At 35.2% G+C, this 22,370-nt stretch overlaps 2 protein-coding genes across 2 annotated transcripts in view; one reads left to right on the top strand and one right to left on the bottom strand.

Moving 5' to 3' along the window:
- Nucleotides 296-744, bottom strand: LOC109130623. The gene has a single exon (XM_019240440.1). The coding sequence runs from the start codon at nt 640-642 to the stop codon at nt 439-441; it is 204 nt and encodes a 67-aa protein (XP_019095985.1). The 5' UTR covers nt 643-744; the 3' UTR covers nt 296-438.
- LOC104761047 (CBS domain-containing protein CBSCBSPB5-like) overlaps nt 17,514-22,370 on the top strand; it is an 11,540-nt gene continuing 6,683 nt past the window's right edge. Inside the window, exons 1-2 of the mRNA XM_010484064.2 lie at nt 17,514-17,772; nt 17,865-18,038. Of these exons, the coding sequence (XP_010482366.1) occupies nt 17,887-18,038 (152 nt within the window). The 5' untranslated portion in view covers nt 17,514-17,772; nt 17,865-17,886. The remainder of the gene's footprint in view (nt 17,773-17,864; nt 18,039-22,370) is intronic.

The raw sequence follows: 22,370 nt of genomic DNA, 5'->3' as shown, positions 1-22,370 counted from the left end.
TGGGCAAATGGCTGCTGAGACGTTCCAAAGAGATTCATATTATATACGCCTATGTTTGTTGCCCTGTCTTTTTAGGATAAATTTTTAATAACATTTGAAATAATTATATACTTTTAACTTATCAAATTTCGTAATAAAAATGTATAATCGGTCAACTCTCCATTTTGTCATTACTCGAAATTTCGAAACAGGTTTCTTATATGCAAATGCAATCGCAAGTTTTTTTTTCTTCTTCTTTGATCATTTTGGTAAGTGAATTACACTTGATACCATTATAACGTACGGCACAAAACAATAGCATAATAATAATCACGTGAATAATATAGGAAAATATGGTAAAACTGATAATATACAAAATGTCAATAAAAAGCATATATATATAGGTAAGAAAAAAAGAAGAAATATTTGTGTAGTAAGTAAAAAGATTACGTAGAATTATTAAGTGCCTGGAAAGTGGATGACGACGGTGAAGACAGTGACGAGGCCGAAGTAGATGAAGGCGTGGAGAAGGATTGAGTATCCGCTCGTTTCCATCTTCCCGAAGTCTACAAAGTGGTTGTTGCCCGGAACCTGAAACAACAATCCCGGCGTCAGAACCACAAACAACACGGTCGCTACCACCGCCGCAACCCAATCCGACATGTTCCTATCCTTCTTTTGTATCCCAACGAAAGAGAAAGAGAGAGAGAGAGAGAGAGAGAGAGAGAGAGAGAGAGAGAGAGAGAGGTTATAATAAAAAGAGAGGGAGAGATAGAGAAGTTATAATACTTGGGTTGGTGATATTGAACCCTTGGGGTACGGTTGGTGAAATGGCATAAATAATACCTAGTGACTTGGTGTTACACGACAATAAATGTCGTGGTCAAACTGTTGGTCGTTCATGACTTCGTCTTTGGTTAATGTCCTGAGAGATTCGTTAGACGATTGTTGGGTGGTCTCTCTCATTTTCTAGTATTGTTAATCACTTAATCATTGGGTCTCCTTGACTAAAAGAAGATAGGAACGAGATTCAAATTTTATTAACGAATATGATAGAAGCACATTTTTCATGCCTTCAGAAGCGGGGTTTTTTTTTTTTTGGGTAGCTTTCTATCATCAAGTCATCATACATAATTACCCATAGATTATACAAACTACTTTCTATAGTTTAGTTATTGTTAATGTTCTTTAGTTCGATGAGGACATAAAAAGTCTTCCTGTTGATCTATTGTAATTTTACTATGTCCGAAAACAGAAAATGTAGGCCGTCTGTTTTAGTGCTAGATTACAAATACCCATGAGCAAAATAAGATGGCCATCGTCCTTTTCATTAGGGAGTTCATCAGGCCTTGGATTGTAGATGCCAGCTCCAAAAGTAGTGTACTAAGTTAGTAACCCTTCTTAGTTAAGAGGATACGGGCGGAAATTGGATACTGTTGCACAGCTAAAATAAGGAGTCTGTCAATTGAATACAAGAAACCGTACATATGTTTTCACCTTTTTGTTCAATCACACTAAGCCTTGCCCTTGAACCAAAAGATATGTACTGATCTAATCACCTGAAAAACCGAACCCAAAGTAAAAATTTTTGAATGAAATTCATTTTTTCTTCCTTGACAAAAATATATTTGTTTGTTTGTTTGTTTGGAGTCATTGGATCGATCGGTAGTTATACAGTAACAAATTGATCCCTAATGAGCAGAGAAAACCTTAGAAATGAGAGAAAGTCGATGCGGTGACCAATTGATTGTACATGTTAATATGGTGACCAATTGATTGTACAGTTGACTAAAAAAAATGAGGGATTACTCTAAAATTCACTAAGTTTTAAACATGGAGAAAAATCCTAAAATAAGCATCAAATGCAAGAGCTTGAAAACTATAACAAATGAACGTAAGAATAAGGTAAATAGTGTACATAGCATGTATAACATGGGACCTTACCTGTTAATTATGTTATTTTATAAGATTTTTGTACTAGTAAAGAATGTAAATCAAGTTTTTATTTATTTATTTAGTTGTTCATCAAATTTGCTATTTAATAACAAAAAAACATGCATCCGTTATTGCATTCATCTTACCTAGCTATATCATTGAAGTTGAAATACTTATCATGTTCACTGGTGAAGTTACTTTAGCATGTGTTTACCACATCAAACACAAAAGGACATCTTACTAAATTTGCGATAGGAAATATATGAGTACTCAAAAGTCTCAAAGAGAGTAATAATGTACAATGTTTAATAGTAAAATTATTTTAAATAATCGATTAAGAATGTTATCACTGGAGAGACTCTTTTATTTTTCCAATAATTATATGAACTACAATTTTTTCGTGATTGTAGAAAAAGGCTAAAAACGAAAGAAAATGGTGAAAGATGATTTATTTTGTGCATTATGGAAGCATAGCAATCAGAAAAGACTGAAAGTAACCTAATAAAGTACTGGTATTACTAGAAAATGGTCACTTAGAATGATCGGCGTATTCAGTATTCTACAGTGATAAGATGAGGAGATCTGGTGGTTTATAGAGCAAATGCAAATACTAGATCAAATTATAATTAATGGTGAAATAAATCATATTTGCATTTGCTCTATAAACCACCAGATCTCCTCATCTTATCACTGTAGAATACTGAATACGACCAGATCTCCTTTCACCATTAATTATGGTAATACATTGTTCATTAAGATAATGCTTTTCTTTCACCATTAATTATGATTTATGTGTTAGTCAATACTATTTTTACGTCTTTGACTAAAGATTTTGTAACCTATCCTCTGCATAAATTGAAATTAAGTTTTTGGTGTTAATGTGTGAGATTGTTCTCAGTTTATTTATTTACTAGGTTTGAACCCGCGGTACACCGTGGGACAAATCATAATTATGTTTTAAATTTTAGGTACTAATTAAGTAGAATTTTTATGTATAAGAAAGTAAAAAATATATACATTTATATGTTATGTTATTTTACTAAGGAGCCAAAATGGTATAGCAGTATATTTTTTTACATAATTTTGAAAGTATGTATAGTTTACTAACTAAACATTACTTGTTTTTAGTATAACATGTTTAAATTATGTAATACATTTTTGTAGTAATTTTAAATTAGTAGTGTTATTTATAGTTTAATTATTTTGATTCTCGTTGGTCGTTAATAGTACTAAATTTGAAGATCAGCAACTTACACCGCACGATGATTTATTTATTTATTTTTAATATATTTTAATTTTCTTATTTTTTAAAGTGTTAATCGGGAGCATAGTATCATTTTTCTTTGTTGTATCGGTATATTTTGTAGTTCATATAATAAGTATAGATATAATTTGTCACTTAATTAATTATAAACTATAATTACAAATATATAATATATGAAATTAATTGTTTTAGTGTTGGTTTAATATTCTAAACTTCAAACCTGTCATGCTAGATCCATCTCGCAATAGATTTAAAAACTTTTAACCTGCACAAAACCATCCTAAGCTAGTATATAGTTTGTTCGCATATGCTATGCTTGAGTTCACACGATTTTTGTTATTTTACTAAATCCCTTTCTCTGATTTTGTTTGAACAATATCACTCTTCTGACTTATAAAATATATTTAAAGCAGTCAATACTCAATAATACTTAAAACCATTCTTTTAAGTAAAATCAAAATTCTGATAATTACGGTACATACATAATATTGTTGTAAAATACTGGATGGTGGATATCCATAACCGGCCCATGCACGACCCATACACGGTCCATGTGCGTCCTAAAGTTTACGGCCCATGGCCGAAGGCCCATTGGCAACCTCCTTTGTACTTAGTCGGTTTAGTGTTTTCCTAAAGTGATAAGGGTTTGTCCTTCACTATATATATGTATGATTATCGAACACTTAATGAATAATAAGAACAAGAGAAAACCTCCTTCGATTTCTCTAGTTTACAACACGTTATCAGCACGAGTTTGCCCTAAAAATCCAACTGAGAAAAACCCTAAAAACACTAAAACCGCCGCCGCACAAAACCCTTGTTCGTCCAAAGCTCGGCGATCGGTTCCTGTCCGTGATCCGTCCGAGTTCGTCCAAGTTTGTTGTCGGCTACCGTTCGTGATCAGATTCTCGTCCGCAACTAGTCCGAGTACGTAGTCCGATTTTGTCCGGGGTGAGTTTTGTTCGGAGCAGCAGTTCGTGATCGGTTCTTCCTCCTACCTAGGCCGAGGTTCGTGATCAAGAGAAAAGTAAAACCGAGGTCTTTAGCTCCCGGTTCAATCCAGTCAACCCCAAATCGGTGGAAGGTAAACAATAATCAAACCCCCTTAGAACCTATGAAATCGAATCTGATAATAAAACTAATGGAACCCTAAAATCTACAAGGAAACAATCAACAAACAGAAACCCTAAGCTTTAGACCCTAAAACCCTAAAAACTTTAAAACTTTAAAATCGGATATTGTAAGGTTTAGAGCTGCTTAGATTGTTTGCAAATTAAACCTATTATGCAAAGATTAAAATCCGATTATGTTTGATTGTTTGCTTGTTGCATGAGAACCTTAGAATAAGAAACCTAAATCGAAATTCATAGAGAAAATATTAAGTTGTTTATTCTAAGGTTTAAATACGATTAAATTTGTTTGTTTAATCAAACCCTAAAACTAAGAAATTAAAATCGGAAATTATTATGTGTTTGCCTGAAAAAATTAAAACACTAAATTAGGATAACCCCTAAATTAATTCTAGACATTATCCTAAAATCCTAGAAAAAAAAATATTTCCTAAAATTTTGTCTTTGTCCTAATCTAGAAAAAGGAAAATTTAAAAAAAAAGAAATTTAGTAAAAAGGAAAGCATTGCATGCTAGATTAAAATTGTTTTCTAGGATTGTTGTTTCATGCATACTAAGCCACTAAAATTTGAGTATAAATAAGCATGGCATGGTTCGGTCTCAAATACCGCATGACCCTAAGTGATTGGCATGGTTCAGTCTCAAATACCGCATGGCCTAAATATGTTGCATGGTTCGGTCTCAAATACTGCATGCTAATAAACGGATGCATGTTCTGTTTTGTAAAATGACAAAACTTAACAATCTCTCCTATGCTGCCCTTAATGTTTCTGGAGATAATTACTTGCAGTGGGTATTGGACACTAAGATCAATCTAAAATCAAAGGATCTTTGTGAGTGCATTGAGGATGATAATGACTGTTCTGAAAAGAACAAGTACAAGGCAATAATGCATATTCGCCATCACCTTGCTGAGAGTCTCAAAAACCAGTACCTCACTATTGAAGATCCTCTTGACCTTTGGACAGCGTTGAAAAACAGATACGAACACCAAAAGACGGTGCTCCTACCAAAGGCTCAATTTGATTGGAAAAACTTAAGGATCTAGGATTTCAAAACCGTGGATGAGTATAACCCAGAGCTATTTAAGATAGTCTCAATCCTAAAGTTATGTGGTACCGAGGTGACTGAGGAGGACTTGCTAGAGAAGACATTCTCTATCTTTCACTCCAATAACGTACTGCTTCAACAACAATATCGTGAAAAGGGGTTTAAGACGTTTGCATGCCTCATCTCTTGTTTGTTGCTTACTGAGCAAAACAATGAGCTATTGATGATGAATAGTGCTTTGAGACCTCTGGGTACAGCTCCATTACCGGAAGCTCACAAGGTTGATGTGGCAAAGAAAAATCCCAACGAGCCTAAAGAGCCAAAAGAGACTAAAGAGTCTAACTATGTCCATAGGGACAAGTATGGCCGTGTCCGTGGGAGAGGTGGACGTGGTGGTCCTGGTCGTGGGACCTATCAAGGACACAATTTTGGTGGTCAAGGCCATGGAAACCGATTCGTCTTTGGTCGTGGTCGGGGTAGAGGCCGCGCTACATTTAAACCGTAACATAAGACCAAGTCCACTTGCCATAGATGTGGAATGAATAGCGACTGGGTAAAGACATGCAGAACCCCTAAGCATCTTGTTGACCTCAATCAAGAGAGTTTGAAAAAGGAACCATAAGCTAACCTGGTTCATCTCGATAGTGAAGGTGATTTCGACCATGAGAAGGATGACCAATTGGACTATGAAACCTCTGATTGTTTGAGAGAGGATAATTAAACTCAAATGTGGTTTTAATTTAATTTTATTTGATTAGATTATTATTTTGGTTATTATTTGGTTTAAATTAAATTATTTTAGTTCCTTCATTATAAAAATATTTGTTTATGTTTAAAACATAATTCTTGTCCATATTGAGAAATGGCTAAGGACAAGAACAATGCCAATATTAGCAGTGGGTATAGCAAGATAATTGAAGGCTACGGCCAGGCACACATCTTGAACTAAGTGATGCCTTATATCCAACCAGCTCAAAAGGAGCTTATTATTACTTAAATCACCAAGGACATAAGAAAGTCCTAGAGGCTATACCCGCACTAGCCACTGGATTATACCATGCTAATACGATAGAAGCTAATTTGGCAATGAACAAAAGGTTCAATGAACAATTCACTTTATGGCATGACCGGCTTGGCCATCCGGGTTCTAACATGATGCATAAGTTAATAATGAATTCAAATGGGCACACTCTTAAAGAGAGAAAAGTTATCCCTAGACATCTCATGTGTGTAGCATGTGCACAAGGGAAACTTATTATAAGGCCGTCACCAGTAAAAGTCGTTAAAGAGACTTTAAATTTTCTGGAAAGGATACAAGGAGATATATGTGGACCAATACACTCACCTTGTGGGACGTTTAGATATTTTATGGTCATGATAGATGCATCGACCAAATGGTCGCATGTTTGCTTATTGTCAACTAGAAACCTTGCGTTTGCTAGATTGCTGGCCCATATTATACGTCTGCGAGCCCACTTTCCAGATTTTCCACTAAAGACTATACGTCTAGACAATGCTGGTGAATTTACATCCCAAGCGTTTAATGAATATTGTATGTCCATGGGGGTGAGTGTGGAACATCCTGTGGCACATGTCCATACACAAAATGGATTAGCTGAATCCTTCATTAAACGTATTCAATTGATTGCTCGGCCATTGCTTATGAGGTCACAGCTTCCTGTGTAGGCTTGGGAACACGCGGTATTATATGCAGCAGAACTGATACGCATCAGGCCATCTAGTGAACATAAGTATTCACCATCCCAATTATTAACAGGTCATGAGCCAGACATATCCCATCTAAGAACATTTGGGTGTGCCGTTTATGTACCGATTGCTCCACCACAGAGAACATTCGGGTGTGCCGTTTATGTTGGATATGATTCTCCCACCATTATTAAGTATCTTGAGCCAACTACGGGTGATTTCTTTAAGGCCAAATACGCGGATTGTCAGTTTACTGAATCCGAATTTCCTATGTTGGGTGGAGAGAATAACAAGCTGGTCAAAGAAATAACATGGAATCAAACATCCTTAAATTGGCAAGATCCTCAGACTCTAGCCTGTGATGCAGAGGTCCAAAAGATAATACATTTGCAAAAGCTAGCTATACAATTGCCAGATTCCTTTGCTGACCCAAAGAGAGTAACTAAATCGTACATACCAGCTTGTAATGCACCAGTACGTATTGATGTTCAGAAGGAACACAATAAGTAAGTTGCTACAGAGTCTAAGATCCGTTTGAAACGAGGTAGACCATTAGGTTCCAAAGATAAGAACCCTCGGAAATCTAAGAAAGGTGCAAATCAAACCGAGGTTAAAGAAATGATAGACATGGCCGCGACAAATCCTAAGGTACCAAATGAGGTTTGGGACACAGAACCTCAAGGTCCTGAATGTATTGATAATAATGAGATCTCGATCAATTATATCATGTCTGGAATACAATGGAACCATAAAGATGTCGACATTGATGAAGTATTTGCGTATAAGATAGCACTTGAAATAAATGAGGATCATGAACCCACGTCTATATTAGAGTGCACTCAAAGTAAAGATTGGTTAAAATGGAAAGAAGCTATTGACGTGGAGTTAAAATCTTTAAAGAAGAGGAATGTGTTTGGTCTGATCTTAAGGACACCAATCGATATAAAGCCAGTAGGACATGAGTGGGTCTTTGTAAGAAAGAGAAATGAGAATAATGAAATCGTGAGATATAAGGCACGACCTGTAGCACAAGGATTCTCTCAAAGACCAGGAATAAATTATGAGGAGACATACTCCCCTGTGATGGATGCAACAACTTTTAGATATTTGCTAGTCTAGCTATAAGAGAAAAACTTGATTTGTAGTTAATGGATGTTGTAACCGCATACTTATATGGTCCACTGGATAATGAGGTTTATATAATATTACCAGAGGGTATAGAGCTCAAGGATAAGAGCGGTTCTCGAGAACAATACTGCATAAGGCTAAACAAATACCTTTATGGACTGAAACAAAGTGGGAGAATGTGGTACAATAGGCTAAGTGAGTACCTAGCCAAAGAGGGCTATAAGAATGATCCCATTAGTCCATGTATTTTTATCGAGAAGTTTGCAAACAAAGGGTATGTGATAATAGCAGTATATGTGGATGATTGAATATCCTAGGAACCTCTGGGGAAATCGCCCAAACAGTTGAATACCTAAAGAAAGAGTTTGAAATGAAAGACCTAGGCAAGACAAAATTCTGTTTGAGATTGCATCTTGAGTACATAAATGATGGAATCCTTGTGCATCAAATGGCATATACTGAAAATGTACTCAAGAGATTTAATATGGACCAAGCTCACCCATTGACTAGCCCGATGGTTGTGAGGAGCCTTGATTTGGATAGAGATCCATTTGGTCCAAAGATGGCCGATGAAGAAGTTCTCGGACCGGAAGTGCCATACCTCAGTGCTATAGGAGCGTTAATGTTCTTGGCTAGCCACACTAGACCGGACATATGTTTTGCCATGAACCTCCTAGCTAGATTTAGCTCTTGTCCAACCCAAAGGCACTGGGACGGTATTAAGCATTTATTACGTTACCTACAAGGAACGTTAGATTTGGGTTTATATTATACTAACTATAAAAAAGAAGGTTTAGTTGGTTTTGCTGATGCAGGTTATCTATCGGATCCGCATAATGTTAGGTCTCAGACCGGCTATGTGTTTACACACGGTGGTACAACTATTTCGTGGCGTTCTATGAAGCAAACCATTGCAGCGACTTCAGCTAATCATGCCGAAATCTTAGCACTGCATGAAGCCAGCTGTGAGTGTGTGTGGTTGAGGTCGATGACTCAACACATCCGATCAGATTGTGGAATGGCCGATGACAAGGAAGCATCTATTATTTATGAAGATAATACGGCATGCATCGCACAACTTAAGGAAGGTTACATCAAGGGAGATCGGACGAAGCACATATAACCCAAGTTCTTCTTCACACACGAGTTACAGAAGGCTGGAGAAGTTCAAGTGGTACAAGTTCAATCCTGCGACAAATCAGCCGATCTCTTCACCAAGTCTTTACCGGCATCAACATTCAAGAAGCTCGCGCACCAGATTGGAATGCGAAGACTTAAGGACTTCTAGGGATGCTTGGAACAGGGGGAGTAATGCATATTGTACTCTTTTTCCATCACTATGGTTTTATCCCAATGGGTTTTCCTAGTAAGGTTTGAATGAGGCAGCACCCCCAAGCGCATTCGGAGATCATTCCTTGCGCTTGCACGGTTATGTCATCCAAGGGGGAGTGTTGTAAAACACTGGATGGTGGATATCCATAACCGGCCCATGCACGGCCCATACACGGTCCATGTGTGTCCTAGAGTTTACGGCCCATGGCCGAAGGCCCATCGGCAGCCTCCTTTCGACTTAGTCGGTTTAGTGTTTTCATAAAGTGATAAGGGTTTCTCCTTCACTATATATATGTATGATTATCGAACACTTAATGAATAATAAGAATAAGAGAAAACCTCCTTCGATTTCTCTAGTTTACAACAAATATTTTATTTTAACATGTTTATTCCATACATGAAATAAATATGTAATAAATATTTTAAGATAACATTTATACTACAACCTTAACCTACTTACTGAAATTGTTTTTCTAACATCACAAAATAACTCATTTAACATTTGGGCCTTTAATTCTACATAAGGACCCATTAGCATTTTCTTCTTCCACCTTACGACACAACAACTCTCTTCTTCTTCTCTTCCCTTTCTTCTTCCGATTATTTTTTTTGTTCTTTCCTCTCTTGTTTTCATACTTGATTCTCTTGTGTATGATTAATCAAAATGAGACTCCAACAGAAACACCCGATTCTTGTTGGTTCGAGGTTTGTATCTAACCAATTCACAACTTAATCGCTTTGTAATTTTTGTGGTTGTTGATCTTCAAATTTTACCCCTTTCGAATTAAACATCACTCAAAAGATATTTGTAGATATGATGACAATAATTTCCGATTATATATTGATAATCATGAAAAATAAAATTCAAAATTTAGGGTTTATACAATTTCAGAATCGAGTATGAATTTTGTAAGTTTGTATTCGTTTAAGCAACTATGCATCTCAGAGACCTTAATTTAAGTTTAAATATGAATCAAAGTGATTATTTGTTTCAATTTAGTTGTGTTCAAATAATCTGTTTTTTCTTAACATATGGAATTTTACACCAAATTGACAACAGAGAATCACTCACAAAGTTAAGGAACTGTCTAATCCGTTCGTTTTATGTGTAAGCACAAAGATAAGGAACTATGTCTATTCTAATATCTATTATTCTTCTCATTATGTTTCAGATGAAAATCCATGAAGATAGTGCATCGTCTAATATGGTTGTAGGATGGTCGGCAACGTCAACAGGTTAAAAAGGTTGGTTCTCAATTTTACTGAATTTAATTTTGTTAATTCAACCTCTGATAAAGATCCAATCTGTATAGTATAAAGACAAAAAAAAATAATCCAAACCAAACAGAATAGTCCAGCAAGATGATGAAAAAGACAATATTGAAGCATACTTCAGATTATAAAAAATATAGAACGTACTCAACATGATGGTTTTAAACATTGCTAGCGCACTTCAAAAACACATAACATTAAGTATTTCCAGTTACTGTCCGTCTGTCCCCAACGATTTGAAATTCTGAACATTCAGCTTTTCATTTCATACTTTTGAAATAAACCCCTGCAAAATCAGAACTGGATACATTTTTCAAGTTAGTGTATCGAAAGTATAATCTTCGAAGTGGTTTAAAATAAGTTAAATATAAATTGCATTGTTTTATGATTTCTAGAACAGAAAAAGAAGGGGTTTATTTCATTCAATCAGCCAAAGAACTTTAAAAATAAGTTACTAAATAAATTAAATGTTTTGATGATTTCTATTTCTTCATGACAATGGTTTGAGTCATCAAACTCACTTCGTATATCGATGATGTGTTGGTTTGAACTGACCACTGCAAATACTTAAGCCAAAATGTTCAACTGATCTCCACTCTCCTCGAATGATCTTGTTTCGAACCGGTTCATAAAATTATTTTTACGGAAGCGTGGATCTTTAAACCCTGAAATGACATTAGATTTGGTAAGTTTTATAAGAATAAAACTTGAATATGCATGTGTACAAAATGGTGATAGTTTTAAATTAAATTCTTTTTACTCACTTCACTTGAACGTTAGCGAATACCATGTCCAAGGTTTCACCAAACTTTTCTGTATACGTCTTCTAGGTATGAAGAACCCGAACTTGAACTTTCCATGAACTCTGGTAAGGCTAATTATCATCTCGGAGGAATGCAAAGGATGCAGCCATTGCCAATACTTGTTGTGTGTTTAGCGACTTTTAAAGGAGGAATGGTAAGTGTTTTGATGATTTTCAGAGTGAGTTTGATAACCATATTTATAAATGAATAGTAGTTTAGGGTTTAGGTTAAAAAGTATTAATGTTATTTCTTTGTGAAGGCAAAAAAATCTTGGATACGCTTAACAGAAAAGGATAGTTTGCTAATTTAGAATGAATGATGATTGATTTACGGGAAAGATTCAATATATGATCGTAACAATTTAGGATATTTTTGACATTATGAAGAGATTATTTAGGGCGTGATTGATTGAGTATATGATTGATTATGAATGTTTTAAACTACTCGAATATATGATAAGAATATTCCTTTCGTGTTTTGCAGGAGGAAGAAGTTTAAAATTTAATCACAAATTTAAATTGAACCAAATTGAATTTATTTTGGGTTAGATAATCCGATTTCGCTGACCCGATCCACTGATACTAAGATTTTTGTGTCTCCTAGTAGGTTCAATTAACCTTATGCAGTTATAATACTTAAGGTGTCAATCCAGTTGGGAAACTTTACTAACAATTAAGATGCAATCAAGAAATCACAAGTCAAGCCAATTCAAATAGAGTGTTTGTCTAACAGTCCTAGAATGATGACAATACAAAAACGGAAATGAGTCACAGAACTAGAAACGAGAATGCATGACGAGAAACTAAAATGAATGAAAACGGAGACGAGTCTAAGCATGAACTAAAAATCAAGAAACGAAACAGTCTCAGGAATGTAATAAAAATCAGAAAGAAAGAAGTCCTAAGGATGGGAGTAATTGATGTCGGTGGAGTATCCTAGTCTATAGAGTGTTTAACATACCACAAGCAAACTATCCCTAAACAATGAACATCACAACTTAGCTAATCCAATCTCTTGACAGAAGCTACTCAAACTCAACCACTTCCAAACCTAGCTCTCGCTAGAGAAACATGATCAAGCATGGTATGAAAAACAAGTTCATTCACGTCAACAAACATCCTAGACAACTAATCTCTTAGGCTAGGAACATAAGTCTCTGGCACTAGTTGGTCAGACATTTCATCGAACACCTTTTGGGTGCGGAAATGTCTAAAACCTAGTTCCAATTGATCAGAGAGAAACAAGTATTTCTAACTCTAGTCCAGAAGGAAATAATACAAATCAAAACTTAAACACTCTACATCCTAAGATCTTCCACCTAATCTATCTCATCCTCAAGAACTACTACACTACTCAGATCCGAAAATCATCATCAAGGATGCAAACCCAGAAAACATTGAAACAAGCATTCTTAGATAGATTTAAAAGTAAAGAACAACTTGTTAAAGAAATCAAATGAAAATACTGAATAAACTCAAAGGTGTCGGAATACAAAGTCTGAGAACGTTTTTTGGTGGCTAGGGTAAAACCTTCAGAACAAAACGAGATAAAAGATTCCTCTCAGAAAAGACTTAACAAAATGTATATATAGTAGTCCAACATGGAAAGCCCTAAAACTTAAAACGACAAGGTAAAGCGTCGGTTTGGTAATCTCCTGAAGCGTGTGAAACCAAACGTCTTTCTTCCCGTCATGTACGATCGAGTCCGTGCGCATCGAATGGAACGCGTGGTGGGGGAGCATGGCTCGATCAGATAAGCTGTAGTGCGTGGCGGGGGAGCATGGCTCGATCAAACAAGCTGGAGTGCGTGGCGGGGGAGCATGGCTCGAGCGTGGTGTATACGCATTCACTAAAACGATGATAACTCTTGAACCACAGCTCCGATTGGCTTGAAATAAACGGAGTTAGAAAGATAACTCGATTCCCTACGACTTTGATGAAGACGTCGAAAGCTAAATCCCACTCGAGTGGAACGNTAAAGAAAGAAGTCCTAAGGATGGGAGTAATTGATGTTGATGGAGTATCCTAGTCTATAGAGTGTTTAACATACCACAAGCAAACTATCNTGGCTCGGTTGACAATGGCTCGGACGACAATGGCTCGGACGACAATGGCTCGGACGAGAATGGCTTCCAACGTCTCCTAAATACCTGAAATACTCCAAAATGCAAAATGTATGCAAGGATGATGCAAGAACTACCTAAACATGCAAAGTGTATATAAAGGACTAGAAAATGAAGCAAAACAATGTGTTATCCTAGCTAAATGCATGATAAATATATGCTAAGGAGAGACAAAATATAGACATATCATCCACCAACATGTCGGGCTTGGTAAAACACGCGGACCTTTGATTAAACGGGTCGGGTAATTGATTCTCCTTTTTTTCTGACGTTTGTATCCCTTTCAATTTCGAAAAGGCTAGTCCTTCTTATCAAATTGGATGGCAATTACTGTAAATATAAAGAGGATTTCAGACATTTACCCAAATGTACTTCTCTTTTAATTATATAGAGATTTTTCATTTAATAAATTATACTATTCTTCTTCCCAAACACTTTAATTTTTTAATACTATTTACAAAGTTTTGAACTCACGCTACGCATGGATTTATTTGATATATTTAGATGAAATTATATACAATTGATGATAGTTATGAAATATTATCTCATAAAAACTTTAAATTATTATTAAGACAATAATTTTATTTCAAATACACAATTAAAAAAATATAAAAATCAATTGTGTTTAAGAATTAAATCTGATCAAAAGAATCATGAACCAATTTTGTTTTCTTATATTCAGTTATGTTTAAGAATCAAATTTGATCAAATGAATCATGAACCAATTTTGCATATGCGTCTAGTTAGTGCGTCTGGTTCACAAAAGAGGCGGAACATGAAATCACGTTGCCTCAGCTCTGCTAAACAAACATAAGATTAAAACATCTTGGCAGGTATGTACATCAATATAAGTTTGCACTCGGAAATTAATCCACGCTATAGTTATGCTCAGAAACTCAATACAAGCTCTTGAAAGTATGCTCAACGATCTAAGCAATTAAAAATTCATCAATGTCATAGCTCATACAGTTTCATCAATTTGTAATGCTTCATGTAACCAGCTATGGAGTGACTTAAAAAATATATGAACATCAATTGTGTTTAAGAATCAAATCTGATAAAAAGAATCATGAACCATTTTTGTTTTCTCTTATTCAATTGAACGCCACCACTCATGTCTTTGTATTTTTGCATTTATTCTTCGTATTCTTTCTCGTCATCTTCATTGTCAAATTTGCATGGTAGTTGTCATCGTTATTTTCAACGTCCATTTTTTTCGTTATACTCTTATTCTTCCCTTTCCTCGTCTACTTCCTCGCAAACTTATTCTCAGCAAATTCCAAGACCAAAATAATTGACTATTTTCTCGTAAGATTTGTACAATTCATGAAGACCAACATAGCCACCACATGTACTCAGTTTTTTTTAATAATATAGAAAACTATTGTATATTTCAAAAATGTTAAATGATAAAATGGTTAATCTCTATTGGTTTTTTAAAATCATATGTGGACAGCCTTAGAACCTTATAGCTCCTACTTATTATTAGTCTAGATTCGAAGCACTAAATACTAATTGATATAATATATATATATATATATATATTTACTTAACTTATCAAAATTAATCATTTTTGTTTTTCAAATAAGAAACCTTATAAATAGATATTTCATTTATATAAAATGCATTTTTCAGTTGGACGATTAAACAATATAAGCCTAATTTTAAATGAATTTCAACACCAAATAATTTTCTCATACATTTTAAAATTTTAAATTGAAACTATATATATATATATATATATATGTCTAACCTTATGAATGACGTAAAGGCTAATTAATTTGTATAATATAAATTATTAAAATATTTGAATATCTTATTTATAAAATAATTTATACATAGTTGATAGATTCAAAAGTTGTGTTATTGCATCGTATTTAATATAACATTATTTCCGTTAAAAACATATAAATGCACCTACCAAATTTTAGTTTTTTTAAAAACATTTTTTGTTACAACAATTTAAATTTTTTATTTATTTTCGTAACAAATATGAACATTAATTCTTAGACTTGACAACCAAAATAAATTGTCTTTGAAAAAACACTTATTTGCGAAAAGTACGACTAATGAAGAAATATGCCTTCTTATAATTATTATTTTTTCATTAATAAAAAAAAAATCTATAAACCATACTGACTCATTAATATGCAATCTGATCGATTATTTATTTCAATTTTCTTCCGTAGATATACGAATTAAAGCAGGCGTACCAGTTTTGAGATATATATATATATATCTATGCTATTAAAGCAAAAGTAATCCCTACACTCAAATTGGATTATGACTTTTATTTGGTACATTTTTCATTAAAAATCATTAAAGAATCGCTTAATTAAATTAAAGTACCCTATAGTTTCGATTTCTCTAAATGACAATTATACCCTTTGGGCGACAACATATTTATAACCAGGTTGACACACTTGAATAGTGGATACGCTTTAATAGCACCACTCTTCACCAACATTTTCCAAAATCATATTCTTACTAATTCTACACGCTTTAATAGATGGAAAGAATAAAAAAACTCAGAAATTATATATATGTAAAATTGTAAACTAATTTACAGAAAAAGTGTAGGGGGGTGTATTCAAAATATGATTTTGGAATATTTTGTGGGATTTAGAAAATTTGAAATTTGATAGATTTTAGGAAAGTTGATATAATTTATGTTAAAATTCTTTCAAATCCCACATAAAACCATGAGATTTGGATTTCTGTATTTTTAACTAAACAAATCATTCCAACTCTTCGAGAATCCCTAAAACTTATTAAAACCCAAATCCAAAAACTGTTTTGAATATCAGTGGATTTTAAAGTAAATTTTGAAATCATCAGTTCAATAACAGTGGATTTGAATACACTTTTAAGAATTCATGATTGAATAACATAGGATTTGTAAGTTTTATACAAATCAAGTTGAATACACCCCCGTACTGTATATCCCACATCGACTAAATCTTTTGGAATATAGTTCATAATCAATATAAATATATAACTAATATGTTTTGAGTATAAATGAGCAGGAAGCTTGATTTATCAAGTATCCAAATTTAACAGTTTAATTTGGTTATATATTTGAACATATTTAAACTTTTAAAAAGTAAACATATTATAATATATTTACGTTTTTTTAAAAAGTTTAAGATATTATAAATATTTAAATTTTGATTGAATGTTTAAATTATTATAAATATTTGAACTCTGTCGAAAGTTTAAAATATTATAATACATTTAAAGTTTATAAAATATTTAAGTAATATTAATATATTTACTCTTAAAAATTTTAAAATATAAAAAAGTTTGAGTTAAACCCGTTAAAACAAGTATTTTATCAAACTATAAATTAAATTGGTTTTTTACAATTTTTTTTCACTTCGTAACCGTCCTAAAAAGCAAATGTGTGTAATTGCGAGATATTTTTGTAAGTTGTCTAAAGTTGCTTCCTTAATAATCATTTAAAAAATTGAAATTATCTCTATTAAAACAAGAGTACTCATGAACCAACTTTTGGACAGTGATTTTGAAAAACACATCCTCTTACAAAACTACTATCCGATATTGCGGTGTATATATTCTCTTACAAAACTAATATCCGATATTTCAGAGTGTCTATTCTCTTACAATTAAGAGTTAAAATTACTTTATTAAGAGTTCCAATTTACAGTATAACCCAAATATACAAATAAACACTATATAAACAAAAAAAACAAGTTAAAATAAAAAAATAGCACGGACCTCCCCTAATACAATATTAGAGAAGAAAACAATGATACCGTCGTCGTTCCCGCCTGATAAATAATACTCTCAAGGGCAAATATGTAGTTTCGTTCGATAACAGATTGGCAAATGAAGGAAAGTTCCATGTCCACCACCCATGCATTTTTTTTTTTAATATTAAATTATTTTTTCCTCTGGCAGATTTGGTTCTTGCTTTCCCTCTCGGTCTCCTCCTTTCGTATCGATCTTACAAAAATTTGCCATTTCGAATTTTCTTTTCTCTGTAAATTGATATATCTCCCAAAAATTTCCCAAGAGAAAACATTATTTGGTAATGTTCCAATTGGGAAATTTTGTTTTTGTTTATTCGAAAATTGCAACCATATTCAAAATCTGATGATTGTCTTTTTTTTTCCTTTTTAGAATTTGATCGGAAAAAGTTGAAATGGCAAACAAAGGTGTTGGTGGTTCATCGAGAAAAAGCCTCTCGTTCTCTGGTAATTCATTTCAAGGGAGGAAGAAAGGTCCTGAAAACGAAGGTGGTGGTGGTTCTGACCTCCTCCCTCGGAGATCTCTCACATCTTCTCGTTCTTCCATGTAATCATTGATTACCTCTTTATTACATTTTCATAAATGTTTTATTCATTACGTGTTCGTCTCAGGTGTTATCCGTATTCTTTGTTGTCTTTTAGGAGGACACTTGTTTTGTTGGCTGTTGAATCTTCATTGAGTGTTGTTCTTCTTTATATTGTGGCTGTTTTAGATGTTGGATAATTCCAAAGTATCTTAGGAAACAAGATATCTCTTCTAGAATGTTGTCTAAAGAGATAATCACAAATAAGGATTTGTGTAAGGTTTTCCTAATACAAGTAGAATAAGGTGTTGTCTTATCTCTACATATAAATACAAGTCTATGGAGAGTTGTTCTATAAGAGCTTGAGAGAGATTTAGTTTTGTGAAGTTTCTAAATCAATAAGAAAAGTGTTTCTTATAATTCAAGTTTTATCGATTTGAATTGGTATCAGAGCTTGTGTTGAAGCTTTGAGATCGAGATCTGTGTGTGATCAACCATGACGGATGTGCAGAATCCTCCACCACGAACAAAGGACATTGGAGCTCCGACGATACAATATGTCTGATGTTAACAACGTCAAACTACACAGTTTGGGCGATGCGGATGAAGGTTTTACTCCGTGTAAGTGATGTATGGGGGACAATTGATCCAGGAGACGAGGATCAAAAGAGAAACGACGTCGCGACGACGCTGATATTCCAATCCATCCCCGAGGCACTCATCTTACAAATAGGAGAGCAGAATCTAGCGAAAAGCATATGGGATGCAATCAAGTCTCGTCACCAGGGAGCAGACCGGGTGAAGGAAGCGAGACTCCAAACCCTAAAAGCTGAACTTGATCGGTTAACAATGGGAAATTCAGAGACGGTGGATGAATTTGTAGGGAAGATGTCAGGTTTAGCAGCCCAAGCGACCTCTCTAGGGGAAACCCTTGATGAAACAAAACTTGTGAAGATGTTTTTGTCAGCACTTCCAGAGAAATTCATTCACATAGTAGCATCTCTTGAACAAGTGCTTGATTTAAAAACTACTGGCTTTGAAGACATAGTAGGGAGGATCAAAGCTTATGAAGAACGAGTAAAGAAGAATTCTGCAAGTGAAGACCAAGGAAAACTAATGTTCGCCAACACCAATAACCGTGGAGGTTACGGTAACTCCCGAGGAGGCCCTAGAGGAAGGGGCGGAAGAGGTAGAGGTAGAGGTCAAGGGAGATCTAATAACCAAAACCAAAGCCAAGGAGGAGAAGTCTCAGAGAAAGATCAAAAGAAGAGGGATCTTTCTAAGATTACTTGTTGGCGATGCGACAAAACAGGGCACTATGCAACGAAGTGTCCAGATAAACCAATACAACAAGAAACAAACCTAAACGAGACTCATGAAGCTGATGCACTATATGTTCATGAAGTGGTATTCTTGAACGAAGATAAAGTGTTCCCAAAGAACTATGACACTAATAACAAAAGCGTTTGGTATCTAGACAATGGAGCGAGTAACCATATGTCCGGGAACAAGGAATTCTTCACAAGCATCGATGAGTCTATCACAGGTAGAGTAAAATTTGGCGATGGCTCGTTCGTCAACATTATGGGAAAGGGTTCCATAACGTTTGTAGCTAAAATGGGTGAGAGAAGATCACTCAAAGAGATTTACTACATACCAGAATTAAAACACAATATCATAAGTCTTGGTTAAGCAACCGAGAATGGATGTGAAGTTAATATGAAAGGTGATACGTTGACACTAAAGGATCCAGCTGGAAGACTACTCTTGCAAGTTAAAAGATCTTCCAATCGTCTCTACAAGACTCCATTGAAGATTGAATATCCTAAGTGTTTACTGTCACAAGATGATAACACTACAGAAATATGGCATGCGAGACTGGGACATGTTAGTATTGGTGTTATGAACAACATGGTGAAGAAAGAAATGGTTGTTGGGATTCCACAAACATCACACGAGAAGAGTGTGTGTAGCGCCTGCTTAACCGGAAAGCAAATCAGAAATCCATTCCCGGTTAAAGCAACCTACCGTGCAACTCAAGCTTTGGAGTTAATACACGACGACTTGTGTGGACAAATTACACCAGCGACACCAGCAAAGAAGAGATATGTGTTTGTTCTAATTGATGATTTCTCAATATATATGTGGGTTATGTTGTTAAGGGAAAAGAGCGAGGCACTCGATCGTTTCAAAAGGTTTAAAGAGATGGTAGAGAACAGAACCGGAAAGAAGCTTCAAACCTTTCGAACCGATAGAGGAGGAGAATTTACCTCGAATGACTTCAACATGTTCTGTGAAGAAAACGGTGTTACAAGACACCTAACCGCACCTTACACACCACAACCAAAGGGTGTTGTAGAAAGGAGAAATCGAACTCTCATGGAGATGACAAGAAGTTTGCTTAAAGCCATGAAGATACCGAATGATATGTGGGGTGAAGCCGTACGTCATTCAACGTATTTGATCAACCGAGTCCCAACAAAGGCATTACAAAATCAGACCCGTATGAATGTCTCACGTTAAGAAAACCAAACCTTGAACACTTAAGAGTGTTTGGTTGCGTCGCATACGCAAAAATCACCGAACCACATCTAAAGAAGCTAGATGATAGGTCGAGAATGGTGATTAATCTTGGGACTGAACCGGGTTCGAAAGCTTACCGGCTTTACGACCCAATCACAAAGAAGGTACTTGTGAGTAGAGATGTGGTGTTTGATGAGAAGAAGATGTGGGACTGGTCAGCTTTGACAAAGGAATCTGAAAACCAAGGAGAACCTGGAAGGTTTAAGCTAACGTATAGAGGTGAGATAGAAGATGGTGCTGGATACGATGATGAAGATCAAGAACATGTGGACAATGATAATCATGATCACGAACATTATAATCACGATCCTTACCACGAGCCTATTCACCATGATGAAAACGTAGAAGCTGTAGATGGAGATATGGGAGCTGAAAATCAACCGATAGTGACGAGATTCGGTCGTGTTATTAACAGACCAAGATATCTCAATGATTACGTCTTACTTGCTGACCTAGAAGTTGAAAAACTTTTATTTACTCTAGATGGAGAACCCGGAAGCTTAACAGAGGCAATGAGCTTAAAGGAATGGGTAAAGGCAATGGAGGCTGAGTTAGACTCAATCGTAAGAAACAAGACGTGGGAGTTAGTCGATAAACCAGATGGTGTTAAACCCATAGGAGTGAAGTGGGTTTATAAAGTCAAGAAGCTTGCGGACGGCTCGATAAACAAGTTTAAGGTGAGGCTTGTGGCAAAGGGCTATGTTCAACAAAAGGGTATAGACTTTGATGAAGTCTTTGCACCCGTAGCTAGAATTGAGACTATAAGGCTACTCATAGCTATTGCGGCAACAAGCGGCTGGGAGATACACCATCTAGACGTCAAGACTGCTTTCTTGAACGGAGAACTAAATGAGCTGGTTTATGTTACTCAACCGGAGGGTTTTGTTAAGAAAGGAGAAGAAAATCGAGTATATAAGCTCCATAAAGCGTTGTATGGGCTACGACAAGCTCCAAGAGCTTGGAACATAAAACTCGATAGTGTTTTTAAAGGGATGGGCTTCAAGAAGTGTAGGAAGGAACCATCAGTATACCTAAAGAGAAACAAGGAGAGTTTCTTAATTGTGGCAATTTATGTTGACGATTTGTTTGTAACATGTACTTCTCGAGATGTCATTGAACAATTCAAGAAAGATATGTCAAAGAAATTTGAGATGTCGGATCTTGGGAAGTTAACTTACTATCTTGGTATAGAAGTAATTCAAGGGGCTGATGGAATTCAAATAAAACAAGAAGGCTATGCTCGAGGAATACTTGAAGATACAAAGATGGACGATTGCAATTTGGCCCTTGTGCCAATGGATCCTAACGTCAAGATCTCAAAGGCTGAAGAGGAACCTGAGATCGATGCCACACGATATCGAAGAACCATAGGTTGTCTAAGGTATCTCATTCACACAAGACCCGATTTAACGTTTGCCGTGAGTGTTCTAAGTCGGTACATGCAAAGTCCGAGAGAATCACATGGGCAAGCACTTAAACAAGTTCTGAGGTATGTGAAAGGAACCACCAACTTTGGACTATTCTTTAAGAGAGATGGGTCAAGAAAAGTTGTAGGTTACAGTGACTCTAGTCACAACGCCGATATTGATGACGAGAAAAGTACAGGCGGACATATGTTCTACTTTGGGTCATCACTAATAACATGGACTTCACAAAAACTCTCCTCAGTCGCATTGTCGTCGTGTGAGGCGGAGTTTATGGCGGCAACGGAAGCGGCGAAGCAAGCCATTTGGCTTAAGGAGCTGTTAAATGAAATCCTAAGTCTAGATGAG

This window comes from Camelina sativa, chromosome 18, assembly GCF_000633955.1.
Source record: "Camelina sativa cultivar DH55 chromosome 18, Cs, whole genome shotgun sequence".
In the NCBI taxonomy this organism is placed as follows: domain Eukaryota; kingdom Viridiplantae; phylum Streptophyta; class Magnoliopsida; order Brassicales; family Brassicaceae; genus Camelina; species Camelina sativa.
The sequence above is the reverse complement of the archived record's forward strand: the minus strand, read 5'-3'. Positions and strand labels throughout refer to the sequence as shown.